Source organism: Stegodyphus dumicola, chromosome 12, assembly GCF_044657685.1.
Source record: "Stegodyphus dumicola isolate Sdum_Otavi_A_Nest chromosome 12, ASM4465768v1".
In the NCBI taxonomy this organism is placed as follows: domain Eukaryota; kingdom Metazoa; phylum Arthropoda; class Arachnida; order Araneae; family Eresidae; genus Stegodyphus; species Stegodyphus dumicola.
In genome coordinates this window covers 112,955,057-112,977,865 of record NC_140779.1, presented here as the reverse complement: position 1 = coordinate 112,977,865, position 22,809 = coordinate 112,955,057, and the positions used below count along the sequence as shown (strand labels likewise).

The 22,809-nt window shown below is 34.9% G+C and overlaps 1 protein-coding gene across 1 annotated transcript in view; it reads left to right on the top strand.

The window, feature by feature from the left end:
• The window catches only part of LOC118201384 (salivary peroxidase/catechol oxidase-like), a 103,257-nt gene that overhangs the window by 10,304 nt on the left and 70,144 nt on the right, over nt 1-22,809 (top strand). The window contains exons 2-3 of the mRNA XM_085806803.1: nt 13,339-13,511; nt 15,729-15,846. Coding sequence (XP_085662929.1) covers nt 13,339-13,511; nt 15,729-15,846 — 291 coding nt within the window. The remainder of the gene's footprint in view (nt 1-13,338; nt 13,512-15,728; nt 15,847-22,809) is intronic.

Below are 22,809 nucleotides of genomic sequence, written 5' to 3'. Positions count from 1 at the left end.
TAATTCTAAAAATATTGCATACAGATTTACTAAAGGCATAAAAACCTTAATCAGAAGATAAAAACAACATAATACAATCATTTTTAAAGCAAAAAATGTACAATTTACAAACATATAAAAGTAAAGAAACTGAGATCACTGAGCCGGGTAACAAAGTGGATATATATATAAATATATTTATATACGTTTGGTGCGGCCGATTGCAACCAAAATACGAGGTGCATATCTACATGTTATAGCAGTCCTATATACAAAATTTCAACGTTCTGATGCTACTCGTTTTTGAGTTATGTGAGATACGTATGTACATAGGTTCGTACAGACGCCACGAAAATTTCTCTTCAGAATTAATTTTAAAGCAGTTTTATAATTTTTTTGAAGGAAAAAGGGTATTTTATTCTGTCCTTACGTACAGATATCACGCAAAAACATCGTTAAATTGCATTCGATAGCGGTCAAAATGGATATTTTCGTTGAAATATGCTGCCCGAAACTTTTCGCGATTACAATAATTCCTTTTTACTTCGTACAAGGAAGTAAAAATGTGCAGCAAACTTCAGCTAACCGCGCTCTAGCTATTCATCTTTATATATATAAGCGCCTAAAGTGTGTGTCGCCGATAGTTTATTGTTGCCATTCGGAAAAATGAGCGCAGAAATCAACGTTTCCGCATTTTTTAATTAAGATCTCGGGCGATTAAAGTTATACGCAGATGAGAGCGGTATCGATGGATTTGGAGAATTTTTTGGAATCCGAGGATACGCGTCTCGAATTTCAACTCGGCGCCGTTCCGTAGATATTCGAGAAAAAAGAATTTGGCACGTAGACAAATCCCTCAAACAGGGAAAACAGAAGAAAGAAAGTGGAGAATGTAGAGAAAACGTAGGGGAAAATTAGTTTTTAATTAATAGCTCGGCTAATTAAAGTCCCAAAAAGACGCGAATGGTCAAAATGGCGTGCCACGGACCTGCGGAATCCAACGAGGTGTGCTTCGCTAAGTCCGGGAGCCAGCCGTTTCGGAGGGGATAATGTTACTTTACCCCATATATATATATGCGGCTTAAGTGTCTGTTTGTCCCCGATAGTTTATTGGTTGCTTGCGTAATTGTACTAGCCAATGGGGTGAAGTTACCACGGCACAGGGTTGCCGTTTCAATTGAGACGTTGATAATTTCCTGTAAAACTTGACTTTGCTATGACCGTCCATAAGTCTCAAAGTCAAACGCTTAAGCGTGTTGGCATTTTTTTAACTGAGCCTGCATTTGAAGACGGTCAATTTTATGTTGCCTGTTCAAGAGTTCGTGCAAGAACGGATGTAAAATTAAAAATAATGGATGGTCCTCTGCAAGGCGAGCTTAAAAATGATGGAAAGATCTACACAAGAAATGTTGTGTACAAAGAGATCTTTGACATGTGAATTAAAATTTCATGATTTAAATCACCTTTATTGATTGAGCTAGCGGTGGCTCTTAAGAAATGTTCCGCCAGTGGTTTCCTTCATTGCACTCTACTTTAAGCAATTAAGCAAGTAGAAGGGGGAAACCCCGTGGGGCAGTAAAAATAGAGGTGTCCTCGCCGCCTACACTGGGTAATTCAGTTTAAATTAGTAGACACCTTTGCACAAATAATTTTAATTACAATTTATAATATCCAGAACAGCGGTCATTTCGTATGACCGCCCGGCGTTCTAGTATGAATATATACGACATGCAGACTACTCTATAATTTTAACAAATACAAAAAGATTGTCTCTTGTGTTTCGTTTTGCGGCATTGAAAATATTTCACTTTTTTAGCCATATAATATATGATAATACGATAAATACGGTAAAATACAATAATAACAGTAAATGATGATGGGAAAGCAATCGTACACTGTACACTGGGCTATTTTCGCTGTTTCCTTCGAGGGTTCATTGTCACCTGGGTAATTTGATTACAAAGTTTTTTAAAAGATTCATCCATGTTACTTAAACTGATTAAAATTATTGCAATAAGTTAATTTGATTAAAATATGAAGGGCAATGTATAAATTATTGCAATTTGATGGGATACCTTTTATTTGAGGTAAAGCGTAACGCTTTTCACACGGTACTGCGCACTGGATTTAGGTCAATATTGAGGTGACACACAAACATAGTCAAAGTATGTGATCAAATGTTTGAAAAATATTTTCACAGTACTGGGGGACGTTATCGCTATGAAGTATTGTTCATCTGCTATGATACCTCTTCTGAAATATCTGCTAAATATGCCATTATTTGAATGAGTTTTTTCCCCAAACTTACTCTCAAATTTGCCTCCAAATACTTCGCATCATAATGTTTGCTCTTGTATTGTACAAATAACATAAATATGTACATATTGTACATGGTACAAATAGCTCTTCATGCATAGAATAAAAGTACGAAAAAAAAGGTTTTTCACTAGAATAGATCCAAACGTCAAAGATATCTTGTAATTTATCACTTTGCGTCAATCAGGGTTGCCACTCAAAGAGGAGAATGAAATTCCCTGACTTTTCCAGGTTTTCCAGGTATGTTTCGAGAAAATTCCAGTCTATCTGCGTAATGTACGTTGGCTGTGCTAATAGGTAAATTGATTATGGTATTACTTGTACTGTGTAGCAAATTCACTTAATTATTCAATAAATCCCAGAGGACATTTATTCTTAATTATTCCTGGAACACTTTGTTTGATAATTTTTACTTTTCCGCTTTAAAAACTTAAAATTTAAGATATATACATTGGATAACAACTGTACGTTTGATTTAATTATTACTCATGATCATCCCCAGTTCAACACGAGGCTAATCCGGTTCTTATAAATCACAACGCAATGCTAAAAGTTAGGTTAAATTTTAGGTAAATTTAATTTGTGTGAGGTGTATTCTTAAAAGGCACATTAACACTTGAAAACACAAATATAATTATAATAGGAGTTGTTTTCTCCACTGAAGATTGAAATTTGAATCTGCCCAATCTGGAATAAAATAAAGCTTTTTTTTGCAGACATTCTGCAGCTAAACGAAAGAAAGAAATCTATTTAATGATATTTTTTTACTAAATTGAGGTATTTTATATTTATTTCGCAGCATACATAAGGAAAAAATATGTGCATTAAATTTCGTGATGTCATCATACTGCTAGAATTAATTTCACGATTATGCCAGAGAAAATTTCTTGAAATTTGGAAATATTTACTAATGATAAATAAATTTAGAGGGAAGAAGCAACATTAAATGATATGAATAACATAAAAATAATTACTTAAAAATTTAATTAGAATTTTCAACGATATTTTAGCGAATATAGTTACATATGGTTATCCTAGATGATTGATTACAATTTTTTTTATTTTACTGCAAAATGACAAGGTATTTATTAAAAAGAAAAAAAAAAAAAATTGCGGTAAAATCCTAGTATACGATACGGCTTTCGCATGATTTTGAAAATTGTCGCCAAGAACAAAATGACCCGTTTACTGCTCATCATCATGTCGCCAAATTCCGCTGTACCATGCATGGAGATTATTCTGACCAAAGAACGTCTATGTAAAAAGCGGAGGGAAAATTTGCCAAGGGATTTGACGACGGAACGGCCAGAATTTCCGTCTCCGCGATGTGTACAGGAAATTGAGAAACACGTGTTAAGAAGAAACGTTCTTTGACAAAAAAGAAAACTACGAAAATCCGTTTTTAAATTATTGCGAAAAATCCAAGAAGAAACGTTTTATCAAAGAACGTTTTTTCTTGGATTTTTCGCAATAATTTTAAAAACGGATTTTCGTAGATTTTTTTTCCCCCGTCAAAATAACTAATCCATGAATTAATTTACTTGCGTCAAAAATATTTTCTTTTCCTTTAAAGATATTTTAAACGATATTCATTTTATGATTATTATTTCCAATGATCCAATGATGATATTATTATTTCCAATGATCCAATGATGATATTATTATTTCCAATGATCATTAATTTTCCAAATATTCAGAGTTACTTTAGATTTGTTTTAAAATTATTTTTAAATTTTATTAAAACAATTTTTGATGTATATAAACTTCCTGTTGATTTCACTGTCAAACTATCGTTTCTTCAGTGTCGAAATTGTAGGAAAAAGAGTTCGTTTTCTGTACTGATGTAGATTTTATGCAAAATAGTGCCTTTTCAGCATTTCTAAAATTCGTAGTTCTTCTTCCCGATACTTGTAAATATTACTTGACTACGTTTTGGTATCGCCTTAAATGACTTCGATACGCAAAATCTGTGCCGAAGTGATCCTTCTAGTTAAAATAAACATAACTCATAGTCAGAAGTAATATTCATCGTCATAACATTTCAGTTATCTGACGACTTTAACAAAGCAGTTGTTGAAAAATAAAAGGCCTTTTCTACATACATTCTACATACATCTGTTTTACGTACATCTGTTCATAAACATTTTTACCATAAGTGTTAAATTATATTTTCAAACTCTCTTAGAGAGAGGATGTTTGAAACGTCTTTAGAAAGTGTATGTTTTCAAGGTTTTTAATTAAGACAACAATTTCGACGTTTATTAATTTATATTTTTGATTTCAGTTACATTCACATGCAACTTATAATAAAACTCCTGTTTTGTTAAAAGTAATGTTTAATCGTGTTGTGATGTCACTTCCTACCATGAATCACTCTTATAACCAGCATTAAACACACTGAACTTAATAAATATCACAAGTTAAAATTGAATTTCTGTATCGTCTGATATTTCATTTTAAATGATCCTATTTCTCTATTACATGAAGAAGAAGTTTTTTATTGCCTTTGGGCAAAAACTTTTAGAGTTGGAAGACTTTAACCCCCTGACACACAAATAAAATACTCGTCGATGCGTCCGAAGAATACCATTTAATTTGCTCAACTGTGGACACTCAAGTGAAAGCTTAGAAATACAACGTTTTATTTTCAAATTAACACTGCTATTTATCATTCAATAAGGTTGATATACTATAATGTTAATGTACAATAATTAAATAATACTGTTACGAATTTGGTACTTAAAAAGCTAATGTTAGTTCAATTATAAATTAAATGGTTTTATTTCTCGCGCAGTGCAGCGCGTGTCGAATATTAAAAGAAAGCTAAGCCGGAAAATTGAAAATACAAGAGCGCGTGCATTAAATAAATAAATATCTCTTTTTGATTTCGAGAAAGTACTGGAAAATTCTAGCGCGTGAATTTAAAATCTTAAAAAGGAGGAAAACTTCTCAGTTTGTAGTAGTTGTTTAGTTTGTTGTTGTTTAGAAAACTGCTCTTGTCGATTGTAGCGAATTCGTGGATTAGCGTTCTTTAGCTGTTTTGAATTACGTTCCATTGGACATTTGAGTAGTTAAAAGATAACTACTGTGAGATATTGTAATACTGCATGATAATTTAAGAAGATTTAAGCATTTTTGTTGTGACAATAATAAATTTTTGTTCATTTTTCATCGGACTTGTGCATTCATTTCGTAACGAACCCGTACGCACGCAACAATTTTTGGTGTCAGGAGTGGGGTTTGAATGCCAATCACAAGAGCGATGGAAGAGCAGTTAAGACAGTTGATATCAGCCTTTGCTGCATTTAGAGAAGAAATGAAAGATGATATGAAATCTGGTCAGGAAAAGATGGAAGAAGCCGTTAAAAAGGAAATGGAAGCCGTTCACGAAAAGTTGGAAGCTGGTCAAGTAACTTTTAAGGAAGATATAAAAGCTGTACAAGAAAAGATTGAAGCAGGTCAAGACGAAATGAAAAGAGAAATAACCTGCGTAATAGAAAGTAAATTTGAGGCTATGGAAGACAGAATAGGAGCTGTCGAAAATAAAGTCGGGCAAACTGAAGAAAAGGTTTCTTCTGTCAAAGATGAAATAGAAGATGGAGTGTCGGCTGTGGAGCAACGAGTCGAAGGAAGAGTTTCGACCATCCAACAACAAATTGAAGAGAGAGTTTCTGCAGTTGCCAAAGAAATGGAAACTTTAAAAAAATTTGGAGCGACGGCAGGGAGCAAGAGTGATGATTTTAAATTCTTACCGATGCCTGCTCGTCCATCTCTGAAGCTATCCACATATGATGGGAAGACATCCTGGCAAGTGTATAAGACCCAGTTTTCTATCGTTGCGGATGCGAATGGATGGGACTCCCAAGCTAAGCCCTGTCATCTCGCCGCTTCTCTGAGAGCAGACGCAGCGGATATCCTGCAGACGCTTCCCGTAATTCAAAGGCTAGATTTCGAAGCTCTGTCCGGAGCCTTGGAGCTGCGCTTCGGCGAGAAATGTTTAAAAGACTACAGCAGGCTCCAATTAAAATCCCGTCAGCAGAAGCCCACCGAAACACTTCAGGAGCTCGCCACGGATGTTGAAAGGCTGTCACATCACGCCTTTTCGGAGTGCCCGACAGAAACAAGAGAAATCCTGTCGCTGCAATATTTCATCGACGGCATCCGGGATCCTGAAATACAGAAAGCTCTTCGAATGGCAGATGTAAAGGACATAAAAAGCGCTCTGTTGTACGCCATGAAGTTCGAGGCAGCCCAGCAAGCAACTAGTAGAGATCGCTACCCAGTTAGAGCTGTGCGAGTCCATGAGCCAGTGGATCAACTGATGGCTCGTTTAAATGATTTAGCCAGACAAGTCGACGCTTTGATACGGAGTAGGAGCGAGAAGGAAGTGGCTCTAAGGTGTTGGAGATGTGGTAGTGAAGGTCACCTAAGACGGAATTGCAGAACGCCCCAGGGTACGGAATATAAAGCAGATGATTTTACCAGACAAGTCAGTGGCTTGAGACGGAACAGAAGTGAAAAGAAACTAGTTCTAAAGTGCTGGAGCTGCGGAGTTGAAGGCCACATACGAAGAAACTGCAAAACACCCCGAGGTACGGAAAATAAGACCATTTCCCAGCAACGACGCAGTAAACAAATTAGTGACCATATCGAGGAACGGAGGTTGCCAGATAATGAAAAACCTTGTTTTAAAGCGCTTAAAATTTATACAGTGAGTGGCAACAGTCCATTAATGGGTGGTGAGGACTGTCCATTAATAGGAATATCGATGGAGTTCCTTGCAATATGATCATTGACACAGGAGCTAATGTTACCATCATTAGGAAAGATTTAGCTGAACAGTTTAAAGATAAACTTATTTAGACGCCATCCTGTGTTACCCTTCAGACTGCGTCTGGTGACAAGATCGACATAACTGGGAAGTTAAACGTAAGCATCACGTTTTGAAGTGCCGCCTACCATCACACGGCATATGTGGCGGATATCACAGATCCATGCATACTCGGATTGGACGTTTTAAGGAAATACAATTTTTCCTTAGACTTGAAAAACAACAAACTGCTTTCAGCATCTGATGGCATGACTATCCATCGTCAAAAAGGATCCTAGCCTGGCAATGCCGACGCCTTGTCCGAAAGATCCAGCTCGGGAAGCTGCCGAAATCATACTAGGGTCGAAAAGAAACGCAAGACTACCAGCTCTTCTCCAGCCCAGATGCTCTTCGGTAGAGACCTTCGTCTGCCTTGTGACCGCCTGTTTGATCGCCGTACGGATGCGCCTTCATCGGAGGAACACATCCAAGATGTCCAGGCCCGTTTTGAAGTGATGCCCCGTTTCGCACGAAAGCGAGTGAACTTGGCGACGGAGAAAGTGAAGACCAGATACAACACGAGAGCTACTGGACATAGATCCAACAAAGGAGACAAGGTGATGTTGTGGAACCCGATTCAACGAAAAGGACTTTGTCCGAAATTACAGTCACCTTTGGAGGGTCCGTACACGGTCCTAAACAGGCTGAAAGACGTCGTGGTTCGGATCCGTAAGTCTTCGAACTCTAAACCTAAAGTCGTTCATTACGACAGGTTAGCTCATTACTACGGCCATAGTACGTAATGTAAATAATTGTAGATAGTGTAAGACCATGGTCCTTTATGCTTTTAAATGTGTATTTGATTTGCATTTAGTATTTGATTTGTATTTAGTATTTGTTTTGTATTTAGTATTTGTTGTGTATTTAGTATTTGATAGCATTTGATTTGTTTAAGTTAGTTATTGCATTTATTGTTCATGTTGTTAGATATTGTGATGTAATGTTTATGCCTCAGTTGCATTTATGCCACAGTTGTAAGTTTAGCTTCCTGTCCAGGGATTGTACTGCCCGGGACGTGCAGTCCTTGGGAAGGGGGCAGTGTTACGAATTTGGTATTTAAAAAGCTAATGTTAGTTCAATTATAAATTAAATGGTTTTATTTCTCGCGCAGTGCAGCGCGTGACGAATATTAAAAGAAAGCTAAGCCGGAAAATTGAAAATACAAGAGCGCGTGCATTAAATAAATAAATATCTCTTTTTGATTTCGAGAAAGTACTGGAAAATTCTAGCGCGTGATTTTAAAATCTTATAAAAGGAGGAAAACATCTCAGTTTGTAGTAGTTGTTTAGTTTGTTGTTGTTTAGAAAACTGCTTTTGTCGATTGTAGCGAATTCGCGGATTAGCGTTCTTTAGCTGTTTTGAATTACGTTCCATTGGACATTTGAGTAGTTAAAAGATAACTACTGTGAGATATTGTAATACTGCATGATAATTTAAGAAGATTTAAGCATTTTTGTTGTGACAATAATAAATTTTTGTTCATTTTTCATTGGACTTGTGCATTCATTTCGTAACGAACCCGTACGCACGCAACAATACTATAAAATAATAATTTAATAATTCTGTAAAGTATGATACATTTCAAAACATTTTGGAATATGTAGTGGAACTAGACATGTTTTACACTGCCAAGTTGCTTCACTTCTTATATTATGTATTATACACACATGACATCCCTTTGCAGGATGTTGCTTTTTATTTGTCGCTGGTATACGTTCAGGAAAATGTGCCTAACGGTTTGCTTGTAACCGAGTTGGGCATTCACTTTCAATGGTCTGCAGCGTGTCAGATACTTTGGACAAGTTACAGAGCATATCTTCTGCAATATTCTACGATTCTGCAATTTTTACGATTGTGCCCCACAACACAGGTCGGTTTCAACTCTGTTTCTAATTCGCTTCACTTCTTTTTATTTTCCCCGTATCAAACATTCAATGCTTTCGATTATAACTTCATAATTTGTTTATTTGTTGGTGAAAGTAGAGCAGAATACGAAAATGAACCACTCGTTGTTCATTTTCGTATTCTGCTCTACTTTCACTTGTGCCGCATATCTATTCGTTTCTCTAACTATAATTTTAAAAAAAAATCGTTACATAAAACTTGTTTGAAAACACACAGAGATGTTGCATTTGGTGCTACTTTGGTAGCGGTTGCACGGAGTTCTGGCGATTTACATTGGTGCAATTGTTGGCGCGGTTTTTACAGTCGTCAGCCATCTTGAAAAATGCTGTTTATACGTATTTCACGCATATAGTAAAGTATTCGAAACTTTAAAAAAATAAATATCGTTAAAAATAATGGATTCATTTTTTGTTGAAAACGTTGTTTTTTAAGATGGCTGGCAAATGTAAATAAATACATTTACTATGAGTATAAAATGCTAAAGTAAGGTTAAATTATTACTTTCATATAATAAAATAAAAACACCGCTATAAAATATTGCGCCACCATTTAATTAGTTTAAAATATTACTTAAATTGAATATCGAATTAAAAACATCATACTAACGTTTAAAAGAATTAAAATATTACTTAAATACTTTAAAATAAGTTTTATAGGATTTAATTATTTAACATTAAAACATATGTGGCAATAAATATTTCAGTAATTTTTGAAAACATTGTATTAATTTTTTAATAAAAATTGAAGTATACAATTATAAAGTAAAAGAAAATTATGTACTTACATTTTTTTAAAGTATTTTACCTATCGTATATTGATAAGTACCACGGAAAAAAAAAGGGGGGGCTTTTAACGATCTTCATTTGTGATCGCTCGCACTTCATTGAAGAAGTAATTAGCGAGGTTTTTCTCCAAAAATTTAAAATCAATTTCCTCTGACGCTTTTAACAATTTATAAATAAATCTTTGATTAGGAAAGATAGGTTGGCCAAAATAAGGTTTCAAAGGGCAATTTTTTTTTATTCCGATACCAATAACTCTTGGTAATTACCAAAAACAACATTCATCTTCGAAACGGATATATCCATTCCATTTGAAATCTGAGGAATGCGAAGAGATGAATAATAAAATTTTCAAATGGCGCGGTAACGCACAAATATTCAGTAACCAATCAGGGAGCTGATTACATCACGCATAGAATTAAAATTATTTAAATAATCATTCATAATAAAATCATTTTTAAAACAAATGCAAAATTAAATTTTATTTTAGTATTTAACAGCCATAAATAATGTTTAAAACATTAAATTAAATTTATAGATATTAATAAAACAATTACTTTTTAAGTAAGGTGACGTTATTGATTACATCATCCACAACATAAAATTATATAAAATATTATAAACAACAAAATTTTTATTTCAAATAAAAATGCAAAATTAAATTGATTTTTAATATTTAGAAGCCATAAATAATATTTAAAACACAGAATTTATGCATAATAAAACGCATTATTTTTTAAATAAAATGACAACAAAGAATCGGTTACCATAAATAACTTATCCAGCAATGGGTCTACTATAAGTCGTATTACTCGCCAAAAGAAAAATCGCCAAAATCCGTGCAACCGTCTACCAAAGTAGCACCTTGCATTTATACCCAATCTTCATCAAACTAAACTATTGATACTGGAAGTTTCAGAAAATTGTTTCATTTTCACAACATTTTAGTTTTTTTTCCAATTTCATTCATCCTCTGCATTTTAGAATCTTCATTGCTTGAAATTGGTCTTGCAATTTTACGCCCATTTTGGCGAACAGAATACCTTTACTTCAATTTGAAGCATCAATTGAATACTCAACAGTGTAAACACTTCGATGACCATTTTCATATTCATTATCATCTCTAGAATAGCGTAACAGACTTTCATCGTCACTTTCATATAATACATTCAACGCAAACTTGTTGGGAGGACTATTTTTAACTTCTACTAAATTCAAATATGTACTAGCGTGTTCGGTGTGCAAGATCATTGCTATACTGACTACCGTCTTCATTGTGCTTTTTTTCTTTTATTGGTTCAGTGACGCAATTTTGTTTATCGTACTATTAAGAAGGCAAAACATCTTACATTCAACAATCTAAACAATTGTTGTTTACTTATACCAATCTAAACAATACAGCTTCGACGCATGACTGAAACAGTTAAAGAATCTAATAATGTACTGCGCGGCTTTCGAAGACAATTGTTGTTGTTGTTGTTGACTAGTTCTCACTTGTCTGACGTGTAGTCACTCAAGCCCACGGCATTCCTTGTGGCAAAGAGCGCAAGATTACCTTTTACCACTGGCAACAGCCTTGAGCACCTTACAAGTGATAGTGCAATTTAGCTCAATTCCATCCCCAATTTTGATGGAGAGTATCTCGGGGGGGGGACTGGTTCGAGAGTCTCCCACCCCTCTTCTCCTACCAGCAACCTCTTGAGAGGACTTAAGAGAGGCTCGCCGCATATTTGTGTCTATACATGCCAGAAGCATGGATTGTTGAAAATGATCAACGATGTAATGCAACATTGTAAGAGGCATCTGCGATGTGTTTCAAAGCAATTCAGGAAACGTTCTGCCTTATAATTATGATGTGAGCTCCATCAAATCCGTAAAGTCTGCAAGATAAATATAAAGAAAAATTAAATGAAGACATTCTCAGAAGTGCACAAATGGCTAACCCAATCCTTAACTCGAATTACATTGCGGGAAGTTTCAACCGAGCGCTTATAATTCTCGAGGACAAATGTATATGTATTCTATTGGTAAAGTTCTATTGCAGCTTAGGCTATTGGCACCACATCGAAATGGTCAGGCGGTCCTACATAGGGATATCTGGAGGAGAACAAACTACTGCACTGATGCTTTCCATACATTTGGTTGAAAATAATAAACCCCTATTGGTCATAGACCAGAAGCGAGCCTGTGACACTCTTATAAGTATCTTTGAGGCTAGAAATAGTGGTCTTTGGTTTTTGAGGCATCCAGAGGAACAAAGAAAAAATTTTTATTAAGTATTTTGCTGCTTGAGATTCGGCAAAGAAGTCAGATTTCGTTGGCTGTAGCGTCTTCAGAGATTGCATTAAGATTGGTGGTTGGAGCGCAATCTTATAATTTAGGGCAATGTATTATGGCCACAAAAGAACATCAGAAGCGCTTCATCATACTTTGTAAGTTAATAATGCGAATATATACGACTTATGGGCGGTGCTGTTATCCTCCTGGCAGAAGATTTTCGACAAACCCTGCCTTTGTTTCCCCGTTCTACCTCAGTGGAAGAATTTTATGCTTTCCTTATATCATCGATGTTATGGAGACAGAGGCACAAATTAGATCTCAATGTGAATATGTGCGTATTCTTACGAGAAGACACAGGGCGCCAAAGCCAGGACCCTCGTCCTGGTACATGCCTTTCGAAGTTGAGTTATCCGAATCTTGGCGACCTCTCAGAGGCGGAGCAGACCCCACAGTCCCTGCCCGGCTTTATACGTAGCCTCAGCAAGTACGAAAATGAGGATACTTAATTCAAAATACGTCGCTTAGTACATCTTTGCTGCGGGGCACCACTCCCTCGGCATCGAATAAATTCGTCTTGGTGCCTTGCCTTACTCCGTCAGTCCCCGTCACTGAGACTGTGAGGTCCAAACCTGCATCGAGATAGTCGTGTAAATCTAACCATATAGCTCCATCACAGCCAGAGGAACAGACATGACTCGGGTTCTAGTCCTGTGAAGATTGATTATATACCCCGTGGTTGAGACTGCCTAGGTACAGATCCTAACCAGTACTTCCCAGAAATTATCCTGAGTGAATTCCCGGGGGGGGGGGAACGAGAAGACACAAATGAAAAGCAATTTGCGCCGCAAATCGCTTTGGCAATGTAAAATTTTCCTTTCACCTTTACTATTGGTCTAACAACTACTAGCCGCACATAGTCGGTTTGAGACCACTACAAATCAAGGGAGATATTTTACCACCCAAATCAAGCTGTTGTTACAAACTTCATTTTTAAACACTTTCAGTAACACTTAGCTAACTCTAAATAAAGTACTTGTAAAGGAAATTAATTAATTAACATTTATTATTAGTCAAAATGTGTAAATTGATAACTTATAAAAGCACTACGTTTCAGTGCCTCTAAGACATTTTTAAGTGACACTAATTAGTGTAAGATATTTATTTCGAAGTTTAAAGGTATTCTATTTTTAATTTGTTTCGTTTTAGGTTATATGCTGTGTTTCTCTTCGCCTTTTTAAGTATCATCTCTCCCCAAACGTTGGATGACGCAAGTTTTAATGACGCAAACGAGTTTGATATTGATTTTGATAAAATACTGGAAAATTATCAGGAAGAATTAATTCTGTTGGCTGAGTTAAGAGATAAATATAAAAGAGAAAGTAAGTATGAGTTAATTAATAGAATTGCTTCTGTCTTCCAGATTTTTACACCAACGAAGTGAATACAGTAAACCAAATATAAATATTTAAGCTAAGTCTTATTTTTCTTATTGTATAAAGGAATTTAAACGTATGTAGGTCGATTTTGTATAGCATAATATTTAATCACTACGCTACTGTCTAATAAAAATAAACAACGAGAATAATATTATACATTGTTTCTTTTTTATATAAATAAATATAAATTAGGTAATAATATTTTTATAGTTTAGATTATTACGACATTCTATCATACTTGTAACGGGTATTTATTCATTATGCATTTTGCTGTTTTTAAGCGTTGTGAAAGCTATGTGAATTAAAAAGTACACCTTTTTCTTTTACAGGCAACAAATCTACAATACTGGTGCTATTTTTCCCTTTAATTTGAAAAAGGGTAGTTTTCCGTTATGCATCTGCCACGCTTTTCAGCGCTTATGAAAGAGAGGCCAAACACAATTCTAGACCCAAGGATAGTACAATCAAATGTGTATGTATGTTTGTTCTGTGCAAACAAGGAAAATTAAACACACATGCGCATATTATTGTTCTGCCAAAATGCACAGCAGATGCATAATAGAAAAGTACCTGAAAAAGAAATGTTGTTTTTGCCAATCTCACTTATTTGACAAAGGTCAGCACAAGCCCACCACACTTTGAATTCAAGAGCTTTGAGCACCATATTAGTAAAAGCCCGATTTTAGCTCAATTCCGCCCCCCCAATTTTGAGAGGGACTCCCGTGGGGGAACAGAGTACGAGGGTCTCCCACACTCCTCTTCCCTTACCATCAATGTCTCTAGAGGACTTTCAGATCGCCGCATATTTATATTTCCCCCATGCCCGACAGACATTTTACATTTATAAACATCCATGCCTTCCCCGCGATTCAAACCCCAGCCTTTCGGCACGGCAGTCAGAGTCACTCAACACTTGCCTGGTTGGAAGGCTGAAAAAGAAATGATAGGCACAATATCATTTCTTCAATTCATAGGAATATTTTACGGAGTTTTATTGAATATTCAAGTAATTTTTAATACATATTCAGTAAATCGCTGAAAATCAAATTCATAAATTTCTAATCTTACTAAAATATTTAAAATAAATAAACGTTAAATAATGTTTTTCTAAGAAAAGAAAGAAAAAAAAAATATACGAGTAGAGTCGACATAGCAATACATAAAATTGGGTATCCATGAAAAACGTTTTTGGTATAGTCTATTTTATGCATTACCCAACCTTTTCTCTTAAAAAAGTGTTAATTTTCTTTCAGGAAACATTAATTTCATTTATAAAATCTTGAACCTTATTTTTTATTCTTGCTTATTTAGAAAAATATAGTTATATAAATACAAATGTATAAAATCACATGTCCATCGGCCTATTTGTTAAGACCGCTGAATACTGGGAGTTCGATTCAATGTTAACGGACTAACTGCATGGCGGGTGCTCCCTATATGTAACGTGATCTTGAGATAGTTTCCATTAGCAAACCCTATACCTCTATCTCCTCTTAGACAGATAGCCTTTGTATGCTTTGCCGTATTCAAATAACTTAACTGCATTTCTTTGCAGAAATTTCTCTTGTGTGTTTCAACATCTCATTGAATTAAAAATATTAAAAAAATGTTTTGAAAAAGTAATCTTTTATTTAAAACTCATAAAATAATTGATAAACTTTTTAAGTATGTATATATACTTGCATATTCATGCATACATATATACATATTTTAAAAAACTCATTAATTTCTGTGGGGCCTCAGCTTTTCTAACAGTCTAAGGCTCCTGAAATGCTGGAGATGGTCCTGAGGAGGATAAATACTTTTTCTATTCATTAGCTCAGAATGCTTAATACAAATATCTGGATTTAGATGATCTTGATATTTAAGTTGTCTGCTGGAAGGATCTGCACTCGCAGTCTGATGAGGTTAAAATACATATATCTGTAATATCCATTAAGTACACAACAGAAATTTTCAGAGTTCCTTAATGGTTTACGTACTGCAATGAAATGGCTTTACTTTTCAGTCAACGCAAAATGTTCGAAGAAAATCTCTGTAATTTGTTTTCAAGTATTTTTGCTGTTAAATTACAATCATGCATAAAATGTTTTCTTAACTACTATCATTTTTAAATAGCATATTTAATACATCTTATATCTCAAATTTTACTTTTTATAGATGCTATAGAAATTGTAACCGATATCAATTCCAACAGAGCTTTTGATCTGGATTTCGAGACAGAGAGACTGGAAGAACAGCAGATTATTTTTGAATATATTGCTACAGTAACAAACATGTAAGTATAAAACTGTTTTCTGAAATAATTGTATATTATCGTTTCGAATTTTTGAAATTTTATTCCATCACATATAATTAAAAGGTTAGACGCAGAATAACCAATTAAAGTCAAGATTTCTCTTACGTTAGTCGAATACAATTTTGCGTATGATGTGTATGTTGACATGTATATTGTATCATTTGACTAACCGAAGCTAAGGCATCTCGAATATCTTAACATCGCACTGCCAAATGAGTTTCTCTCCGAATTTGTGAATAACCTCTTAAGAGTGTACGTATGTTGGAATTTTAGAAGTGCACTTATTATTTTAATACTTTAAAATAGATAAAACGTGTTAAAAAAAGGGGGAAATTTTATATATTGCGTTCTATTGATTGACGATATGAAATGAAAAACCGATGTTTTTCCATAATTTGATTTTACGACACAAATTATGTGTATATATTAAATTTTGTAAAATTTGGTGAGAAACTTACCGAGAAATTAAAAAAAATTATTCTGGAAGCAAATGTATTTCCGACGTATACTTCTTTTAGTTTGCGTCAAAAATAATTCAATTCGCGAAATTCTTAATTTAAGCTAAAATACTTTTCTTTACCTTTTATAAGGTATGTAAAGATTTAAGAAATAGGTGAATCAGAGGCCGATGATAATTAAGTAGAGGCTTTATTAAATGATGAAATTAATCACGCACGTGGAACAGCACATTTCTACATATCACACCAAAACCAAACTACAACGACTGTTGCCAGTACAACCTAAGCAAAATATAAACAGTTACGATTAATATACATATAACATCAAATCATAAACCAGGGCGTAAGTGTGATTATTCTCAACACCCTCCCTTAATCACATATTATTTTACATTTATCTCTTAAATAACATAATCTTGATTTATGCAAGCATTTTGTAAACAAATCAGCTAACTGATTTTCACTAGAAACATATACAAGATTTATATCATACAATTTTACAATATCCCTAATATACTTTAATTTAATATCCAAATGTTTTAGTCTAGCACAATTACTTTCATTTAATATTGCTTTAATTACAGACTGATTATTCTCATAAACTGAAACTTCATATTTTCGACTCCTAAAATTTCTTTAGATACATTATAAAATACAGTTAGGTCTTGAATAGCTTTTGCTAAAGCCAAACTTTCTGCCGCAGTAGAGGACAGAGCAATAGATGTTTGCTTTTTAACAGACCAAGTTACAGGACAATCATTAAAGAAAATAATATACCCTGAAATAGATTTTATATCATTTGTATCTGGCCCCAATCAGTATCAACATAAACATTTAATATAATATCAACACTATTAGATTTACAAAATAATAATTTGAGTTCAGATGTTTCTTTTAAATATCGAAGAATTTGCTTCAGACCAGCCCAAGCACTGTTAGTGGGTTGCTCTTGTATTTGACTCGGACAGTTCACAGAAAACAGAATATCAGGACGCGTTGTCATAGATAGGTACAACAAAGTATCTACAAGTTCACGATAAGAGCCATGAAATCTTTTACCATTTTACATTCACAAAATTTGATGATAAAATTTTGTGAATGTAAGCATCAGATGCCTTACAATCTAACATTGGATTTTGGATTTGGATTATTCAGTTATGGCAAAGCACACGAGGGCTATCTGCCTAAGGGGAGGGATGCCTTTCGTGGAGGACTTTCTAAGGGAAACTGGCTCGTATACACGATACACATGGGGAAAACCACGAAAACGCCCATGCAGCCAGCCCGTTCGCGGGATTTGAACCTCAGACCGAACTACCAGTGTTCAGCGTCTTTACCGCTCGGCCACTGGTGGGCCAATCAATCTAACTTTGAACAAATACATGTTGTGTAGCATAAAATTTAGAATAATTAATACATTAAATTGTGATAGCTGTAATTAGATTAATTACGTTAATTTGCTACACAACCTAACATTGTCATTGAATGAAAAAGGAAAAGTTTCACTTACCTGAGGTAAGTTAGATATGCGATTAACAGTGCCGATTTCAGACATAGGTGAAGAAGGTAGCCGCACAGACCGCTGGATTTCAGAGAGGATTAATAAAGTTGTTCTCAAAAGCTATAAAATAAAGGGAGATTTTGCTTTGAGTTATTAGGATGTTTAGTTTATAAAGGAAAGTAAGCTCTACTAATAGACGAGACCACTAAAATGCTGTGCCAATCATTTATTGCACAACGTTCTTAAAAGCAACTGAAATTCTAGTCCCTGCATCCTATTGATTTTCTCAGTTAACGTCTAGATATAAGGTTAAAACTGTAGCGAATGAAATATTTGGAATTCTTTCAGTTACTCTCATATTTCCCTGTAATTTTTACTCACTTCTTGGGCTTCTACGAACCATTGCAATCATTAATTTCTTGCAATCGCTTCATTTACTTAGAGGCAATGAAGCAATTCTAATCATTGAAAATGAAAGGGAAACAGAAGTCGGGAAAGATGGTAAAACTGATTGTAATGGGAAAACATCCCTAATCTGCAGCTTTCATGCCTTTAAAATTGTAATTAAGCTGGCTTAAGCGTTGCCACAAATCGAAAGCATGCAATTAATTGGTTTCGGGCAATTTTAGAAGACTGATGTGGAGTGATATATATATATATACAGATGGAGGACAAAATAATACGAACACCTAAGAAATAATGGAAAATCTTTATTAATAGGCAGTTGGACCACCCTTTGACTGAAGTATAGATTGAATGCGATGTGGGATACATGCATAAAGGTCATGGATAATATTTAAAGGAATATTAAGACATTCCTCCTGCACAGCGGTCTCTAATTCCGAAAGTCCGGATGGAGGTGGAAATCGGGAACGAAGTTTGTAATCCGAATATGCCCATAAATATTCAATAACATTCAAGTTCGGAGACTGAGGGGAGACAAGCGAGATGTTCACTTGCATCGTCATGCTCTTCGAACCATTCTTGAATATACCTAAAAGTGTGAATAGGGGCGTTGTCGTCTTAAAAAAGCAGTCGCTTCCCAGGGAATACAGTCTGGGCAAAAGGATGGACATGATCCACTAGAATGCTTAGATAGTGAGATGTGATCCTCATATGCGGAATAACAAGTGGCCCAAGACCGCGCCAAGATATCGGATCCCATTTGTTGACACTGCTGTGGATGCCAGCCTTTGTGATCTCTGCACCATTAGCGTCACTTGAAAGCATTAGTTGCTGTCCCCAAGGATTTACGAATTGCCACTCTGCCATAAATTTTTTCAGCATGAAGTTCCCTTTTGACAGTTTTTGTTGAAACGGGGGTCCTGGAGATGACTTCATTTCGGATGTTATATCAGATAACGATTGCTTGCGCTTTCGTGCTATTATGCGCTATCGCTGTCAGCCAGCTTTGACTTTCTGCCACTGTTGTGCTTTGAAGACGTCGTCTTACACTCTTTAGTGTACGTTATCATAACGGCTGATACCGTACTCCTTGCACACCCCACAAGGTTTGCTGTTTCCATAACTGATGCTCCACTTAAACGCGCTCCAATTATCATTCCTCTTTGGAACTCTGACAGGTCTGACATTTAACTCTCACAGAGAGTTCGATCGAAGCATGCAACGCAGGTGACTGCTGTTGAGAGACTGATACCCTCCCCTTCACGCTCACTAGGTGGCAGACTTCTGTTGCAGGAGGCGCGGCTGTACTGCAGGTGTGAAATATGTCATACTTTTTCACAGGGGTCCGCATTATTTTGTCCTCCATCTGTATATATCACTGAGTATATATATATATTTCAGTAATATATATATTAATGAAAAAGTGATTAATTAAAAAAATCTTGTGTGGCCAGCACATGACTTTCTGCTAATTCCGTGTTTTAACTAGTAAAGTTTCTTGGTAAAATATCATTTCTTGTTCGTTTGTAAGCAAAATCTAATTTACTGTTCCAAGAAATAAAATTGTCTGCATTACGAAATTCTGAATTATACTTAATACAAAATATAATTTAAAAAATATGTTTAGTTTTCTTAGTAAATTGGCCAACTTTTTATTTGCATTTCAGTTGTATTTATTAAGCATCACTTTCTTCTCACTCACGCCACATAAAGTTCAACACCACAACCACAAATCTTTTAAAAGCAGCATATCTTTAGAGATATTACAGTGTTAAGTGTTCCATAAAAAGTTTTCATTTTTTGCATATTATTTACGTCTGCTGTAGTATTTCTTTAATAATACATATATTTTTTACGAAAATCTGTTCAGAACACCAAATAACGTATCACTTCCGGTTTATAAATTTTAGCCAAAATCTAATATTGTTACGGATTTTGTATTTAGTTTGCTATTTTTAGTAGAATTATATTTAAAATTGTTTTATACCCTAGTTCAATGCAGCACGAGACGTATTAGAGATTATTAGGATTAAGAGACTTGTTAGGATTCAAGAGAAAGTTACTCCGGAAAAGTAAAAATATAGGTGCATGCGCATTTAATAAATAGATATCTCGTAATTCTACTCTTTTTGATTTCAAGAAATTGCTAGAACAAGCTCGCGTGGCTGATTTAAAAAGCTATAAAAGCCAGAGAGAGAACATCCCAGTTCAGTTGCTTATTCAGTTGTTGTTGTTTACGTAGCTGTTGTAATTTTGAGATCGGATTAGCCTTCTCTGCACTTTGGATTATGTTTTATTTAATGTTTTATTAGAAGTTTAAAATATAGCTACGGATTATATTGGGTAATATTAAGATATTGTACAATTATCTTTAAGGAAAAATTCAGCGTTTTGTTATATTTCTTGTGATACGAAAAGGTTTATTAACGTTTTATCGGACTTGTGCATTCACTCTATTACAAACCTGTTCGCATGCAACAATATGTTGTTCCCATGAGTATAAAAATCTGAATTGCTAAAATTGAAATATTTTGATTATATTTGTTGCTTTAAATACTGCTCCAGGTTCAAGTAAGTATCGATTCCGGTTGTCCATTAAAAACTGTTTTACCCTGGTTGTGCAATTTTACCCAGAATAAAATGAAATTTAGAAATTTCAATAAGGAAATGAAAATTTTTGGAAGTTTGGATATAAGAGTTATCATGGACAAAAAAATCATCACACACGTACACACACACCCAGAAATACAGACATCAGTGTAAAAATAACAAAAACGTATTTGTAGGGACCTGATTCGTGCTTATTAACTGAAAAGTCTCTAGCAAAGTTTTAGATTGGAAAACATTACTGCCTTTTACCTACCTGTATAGATTGGCGGCAGGTAACAATATACATGTGCAAAGCTCTTGAATTTTTCATTTTGTTTTACGGAAAAATATAACGCAATGCCAATATAAGCTGCTTAAGGCGTTTAAAAAGAACAAAAACTAAGTAATTTTAGTTTAAATTTAAAAAAAGAACTATTTTAAGAAAATGCTTATTTATAGTAAAACAGTTTTTCTAAAAATCTGGAATTGAATTATCTAAATAAATCCTTTTATCGAACCAATTCTTGTAACGCTTATTTGGGATAATCGAAGCTTTATTGTAATTAAAATCAATTCTATAGCTTAAAGATTTCGAGCCTTATATGTATGAAAATACAAATCAAATTACGGAGTTTTCTTCTTTTGAACTTGCGCTATTTCGTAAACAATCTGTATTTTTTATTACCACGTTTAGAGAGAATGCTTTATATTTCTTTATGAATGCTATGCGTATATGCAAAATTTTTGAGCTTACTAATTTGTAATTACATACGGTGAATAAAATGGCTGAAAACTAAAATATTCATAGAGCTCTAATTAGGTAATAATTGAACGAAACTAACGTTTCATACCTCTAACTGTCAAATTTGGGGGAAAAATTACACCGAAACATTTTTATCAAAGGTAAAGGGACCAGTTGGAAACTGCATATTAATTGCCGTTACTAAGACAGTATAATTAAGGGCCAAACATGAGCGTTTATCATACGAAAAGTCTGGATTCATTTCTACAGCAAATTCTCTCGAATAGCTCAAGAACTTGAGTCCGAAGCCTATCATTTGTTTCAGCATTCCACGTTAAAACGCATGATTAATCAAGTAGTTTGAAATTATCAAAACACTTAGAGTTCCCCATCGCGCTCAGAATATTTCTTACCGTCTATTTTATGAATTAAAGTTTGTCTCGCTTGATTTTCTACTTAAGATACAACAACAAGAACTCATAGCAATTTTTAGAATTATAAAAAATAAATATTATAAAAAATGTATGGAACTGGGAAATCAAAAATAAATCGAATCGAAGCCGGTTCGTCGAGGTGTCGGCGGACGTCACTCGTGTAATGTGCAAGAGCCCCATCATGCTATTATCACATGGAGCGGCACAACGACGGAACAACATATGCTGTTTCAAGAAGTTTGCGCAGGACTTGCTGCAAGAAGATCAGGTTATACCATATCGTCCAAAAGACTAGGAAGAAGGTATGCTCCACTGAAGTAGTTTCTAAGAGTGCCGGTCTAAAAATAGACTGCGAAATGCACTTGAGCTGCAAGTGGTTGCGTACGATGAGAGTTCTCCAATGTCCAAACATGGGCGTTAGGGTGATTGAAGGCTCCTTCACGTGTGAAGTGTACTTCATCCGTTAGCAATACGGAAGCAGCAAATGCTCTGTCTATAGCACTCTGTCCCAGGAACTATGTGGCAAACGTCCTTCAGAGTGGATAATCTTCAGGCTCTAATAATTGAACGGGATGAGGATGGTATGCTGTCATTTCGTTTGCTGTGAGTATCTTCCAGTCAATGGATTGAGATAAGCCCACTCCTTGGGGTATCGCTCGAGTACTCGTATTTGGATTGTCTTCTGCCAGACGTAAGACCGCCTTCCCCATTGCCAGGTGGCCTCGGTGTTCGCTGTCGATTCATTGTAGCTCTCGTTAAACAACCAGTCTCACGTAACATTCTGTTCACACTTGCGAAGGAACTTCCAGCAAA